Source organism: Nannospalax galili, unplaced genomic scaffold, assembly GCF_000622305.1.
Source record: "Nannospalax galili isolate Female #2095 unplaced genomic scaffold, S.galili_v1.0 scaffold538, whole genome shotgun sequence".
Lineage (NCBI taxonomy): Eukaryota > Metazoa > Chordata > Mammalia > Rodentia > Spalacidae > Nannospalax > Nannospalax galili.
In genome coordinates this window covers 5,140,848-5,145,369 of record NW_008343842.1, presented here as the reverse complement: position 1 = coordinate 5,145,369, position 4,522 = coordinate 5,140,848, and the positions used below count along the sequence as shown (strand labels likewise).

The 4,522-nt window shown below is 53.5% G+C and overlaps 1 protein-coding gene across 1 annotated transcript in view; it reads right to left on the bottom strand.

Annotated features, from left to right (window-relative positions):
* Positions 1-201: 201 nt before the first annotated feature.
* The window catches only part of Bak1 (BCL2 antagonist/killer 1), a gene marked incomplete in the record, with an annotated part of 7,329 nt that continues 3,008 nt past the window's right edge, over positions 202-4,522 (bottom strand). Inside the window, 4 exon segments of the mRNA XM_008840210.3 lie at positions 202-1,403; positions 1,504-1,684; positions 2,777-2,920; positions 3,200-3,335. Coding sequence (XP_008838432.2) covers positions 1,296-1,403; positions 1,504-1,684; positions 2,777-2,920; positions 3,200-3,335 — 569 coding nt within the window.

Genomic DNA, 4,522 nt, shown 5'->3' with positions numbered 1-4,522 from the left:
CAGAGTTCCTCTGTGGTCTTTGCTTCAATTGTTGTCTCTAGGTTCCTGCCTTGAGTTCCTGCCCTGGATTCTCTCAATGATGGACTATGTGCTGTAAGCCAAATAAACCCTTTCTTCCCCACGTTGGTTTTGGCCAGCAATAGAAAGCTAAGAAGGACACCAGCCTAAGAGAGGTAGCAGTGTGCAAAAATGCCAGGAGGGTGAGGGGGGGATTGCACAGTTTATTTCCAAACACAGCCAGAGGGTGGGATGGAGGTTGGGCAGCATCTGCCTCCCCTCCCTGCATTTGGGATAATCAGGAACTTTCTTCTCCTTACCCTTATGTTGTGCAAGATAGAGAAGGCACCCCCACCCCACCCCACCCAAGGAGGGCCTAGGCAGGCAAGGAGTGTGGGTATGGTGGAGTTCAAGTATTCACAGTTCCCAGGGGTCACGCTGCACCCAGCTCCATGATCACTTCCACTGATGGTGGTCCTTCCTTGCTTCCACACCTCCAGATGAGTGTCCCACCCTCCTCCCCTGTCATAACAAATAGGAGTCCAAGGCTGTACAATCAGTCAAAGGGGGGCCCCAGCAGGCAGGAGTGGGGAGTGGGCAAGGGTCTTCCCCAGGGCTGGAAGCAGTGGTTATCAGGTGAGGGGATGGGTGAAAACAGAGAAGATATTGGGAAGGGGAGCAGGCTTGGAGGGCCTCTCACCTCCACCCTAACCCTGGGCTCAGAATCCCTGAGAATCCAGTCATGAAGGCAATATGGGGTAGGGAGTGGGAATCAGGGAGCTGATCAGTTGGTGCCTCCCCCGCCTCCCCCAGCCAGTCCTGTTCCTGGGAACCAGGGAGGAGCAGGGATTGGGCTCAAGCTCTGACCTCCCAAAGTAGCTGAGTCCTGGGAACACAGGTTAGACCCACTGATCCCCAAACTCTCAGTGTCCTGATTTAGGGCATAGTGGAAGAAAAAGGGTGGGGGTTGTCTCCAAAGGGTATCATAAAAAGCTAAAACCATTAAAAACTTCCTAGGAGGAAGTGGTCCCCAGCCTCTTACCTCCCAAAGTATCAGCCCCTCTCTGACAGGATGGGGCCCAGAAAGGGAGCCCATTAGCACCATGCAATGTTGGGGTACCCATGACTGCCTGGATGACCCCTGGGAAGGTGTCTCCAAAGCTGGGGTGCCTGTTTGCTAAAGCTTCTGTACTCTTGGAAGAATGGGGAGGCAGCTTCAGGGGAGAGGGGAGTGGGAAGTTGGGGCCAAAGCCCAGGCAGGGGTCTTGGATGGGACCCCAAAGGGCCCCCTCCAGGAGTCATGATCTGAAGAATCTTTGTACCACATACTGGCCCACCAGAACCACGCCCAAAATTGCTATCACAGTCAGGACGGGGTCTCTGCAGCGAAAATTCAGGGCTGCTACCTGTCAGGAGAGATAGGGTAGGTTACAGAGGGACTGCCACACTGGAGCAGGTGGGTGCAGCCTCCATACAGAGAGGATATCCCAACGCCCAGGCACTCACCCAGCCGCCCCTCTGTGCAATCCAGCGGGCGATGCAATGGTGAAGTATGATGTCTGCCAGAAAGCAGGTCACCTTGCCCAGGAAGCCGGTCAAACCACGCTGATAGACATACAGGGCCAGGCGATAGCCAAAACCCAGGAGAGCCACCACACGGCCCCAGCTGATACCACTCTTAAATAGACTGTCGGTAGAGGGTTCCATAGGTCAGTGGAGAGCACCTCTCCTCGGGTCCCTCCTCCCTCCACAACCTCTCCCAGCCAGGAAGCTAAATGGTTGAGCTGTGAGTGCAGGCGGCAGAGTCTGCCTTGGCCTGACTTCCATTTGGGAAAAGCTGGGTCTCTATGCAAAGAGAAAGCTCAGAGGGTGAAGAGCTGGGTGCTACTGCTGGTGTGTGGCTCCTGAGGGTGCTGAGGGCCCAGAGAGGGCAAAGTGAGCAGACTGAGGCAGCAGGGAGATTACCTGTGGGTGTTGCTGCTGGCCTGGCAGCCCGGGGGGACAGCAGAAAGGAAAGGATAGAGAAGATTAGGAGAGATCCTGGATTCACAGGGACATGGGGGCATGCGGGCGGGCTGAGGGGTGGGACATGTCAGCTCTTAGCACTCATTCTAAACCTGTCACCTACTCCTACCTCCTCTGCCGCCTTCAGATACACCCTGACAAGGTGGATCTAGCTCCCTAGCTCAGAGAAAGGACAGTGAGTCTAGCTATACTTGTTGCACGCCTGTGATCCCAGCACTCGGGAGGCTGAGGCAGGAGATCGTGAATTGAAGGCTAGCCTGGGTTACATTAGCTCCTATCTCAAAAACAACAACAAAAAACCCCCAAACCAACGATGAATGCTTTGAAAGCGAGAACATCACTTTAACCTACTTTCCCTTTTCCCTATTTCCCAGCAAGCAGTGAGGGTTAGGACATTCACTGTGATGGTACATGGTAAGCTGGGATGTGATGTGAGCCGTATGTGGAGTTTTTATCTTCGGCACCAGGTGGCCTCTTAGATGCTAGTAAATAGCAACTGACCCGACAGAGGTTGGCAGCCCAAACATCTTCAGTGTGTCCCAGCTGGGCTTGGAAGCTCTTGGGACTCCCCTACCCTAGGGCACTCAGCCTTGGTACCAGAGTTCCTAAGAGGCATGAGTTCGTTCATGCACAAGAGGGTGAGTGGGGCCCAGAGAGAGGGAGACAGGATGGGATCATGTGTGAGTTAGCTCAGGCACTTCCCTAGCTAGAGTGTCCACCCCATGGGCGCAGGCTAGAACGATTGAGTGGGTACCTGGAAGCAATCTTGGTGAACAGTTCATAGGCGTTGCTGGCTGTAGGCTGCAGCTGCTCCAGCAAGCTCTGGAACTCCGAGTCGTAGCGTCGGTTAATATCATCTCCAATGACGGCTAGCTGCCGACCCACCTGCCCCAGGATGCTGTGGGGACAGGAGTCAGTGGGTGCACAGTGAGTGCTGGGAACCGAATTTGTGGCAGTGGGGTTCTCCCAGGGAGACCCCAGTGTGTGCTCAACACCCCTTTCTGAAGGTCCCTGGCAGTGTTTTGGACAGAAGGGCTGCCCCTAGGACAAGGGTCAAGTATGTCCTGAAAAGGGTTTAGGATCTCAGATGGGAGTGAGAACCCAGGATGAGAAAGAAGCAATGAGGGGGAGATGAGACCCCAAGGGCTTCCCCAGTGCCCCCTGGGGCTGGGCTCACCTGTTGGGTTCTAGGGGCAAGGTGTCCATCTCAGGGTCAACAGGGGCAGCTGCCCCCTGGGTCTCTTGTTCCCGCTGGTGAAGGTGAAAAACATAGCTTCGAAAGACCTCCTCTGTGTCCTGGGCCACCTGCTGCTCTGGGGAACCAAAGCCAGGATTCAGGGAGGGAGGGCATGCTCCCAGCAGCTCTCCCTCTGGGAGTGAGAGCTGGCTCACTGACATAAAGTCCCTCCTCCAGCCCAGCTCCCTCATGGACACACAGTGCCCTATGCAAACTATTTGGCCAGTGTGGTCATCCAGCCTTCACAACAGTCATGGCATTTGGGTGAGCGCCAATCTACAGACAGGGAAACTGAGGCACAAGTGGCCAAGCCTTGTGTACAAACAGCAGGAGCTGTGTGTGTGTGTGTGTGTGTGTGTGTGTGTGTGTGTGTGTGTGTATGTGATAGTTGATCTTCGTTGTCAACTTGACTGGATCTGGAATGGACTAAGAGGCAGATCTCTGGGCAAGTCTGTGAGGGTATTTCTTAGAAGGATTAACAGAGGGGGAATGACCCTTCCCCAGAGTGGGCGACACCTTTGGGTGGCCCAGGTGTGAGGCGGTCTGAGGGGAAGCTGTTGCTTTTGGCCTGTCCTCCTTTACTGCCTGCTGGTGAGCTCATCTACCCTGGGCTGCTGCTGCCCCCATCCTTTGCTGACATCAGAACCCAGACTCTCCACCTTCTGTTGTTGACTGAGAACAGCAGCTCTCCAGGAACCCTCGAGGCCATCAGTGCCAGATTGGGACTGTTGAGGCACCCAGCCTTTGGGCTGAATTGCTACAGGGTCCTCAGCCTCTCCAGATTGTGCCCAGCCCATATGATGTAAGCCAGTTTAACAAATCTCCCTTGTAATTTACATATATATATATATATAAATTACGAGACGTATATATAATCATTTGTTGGTTCTGTTCCTCCAGAGGCCCCTAATACAGTGTGATATCACACAGCCTGACTGCCATATATATATATATATAAATTACGAGACGTATATATAATCATTCTGTTGGTTCTGTTCCTCCAGAGGCCCCTAATACAGTGTAATATCACACAGCCTGACTGCTGAGCTCTCTAAGGGTTGACAAGATCCCCAATCCTTATAGTGTAGGAAACAGGGCAAACAAAACTGAAAATGAAGCCTCAGGCCTAAAAAAAAAAAATCACAGTCAAAGGAGATTGGTGGTGGTGGTAGTTTGTTTGTTTTGTCTTTTTGAGACAGGGTCTCCCTGTAGCCCCAGCTGGCCTGGAACTCACTGTGTAGACCAGGCTGGCCTGGATCTCAG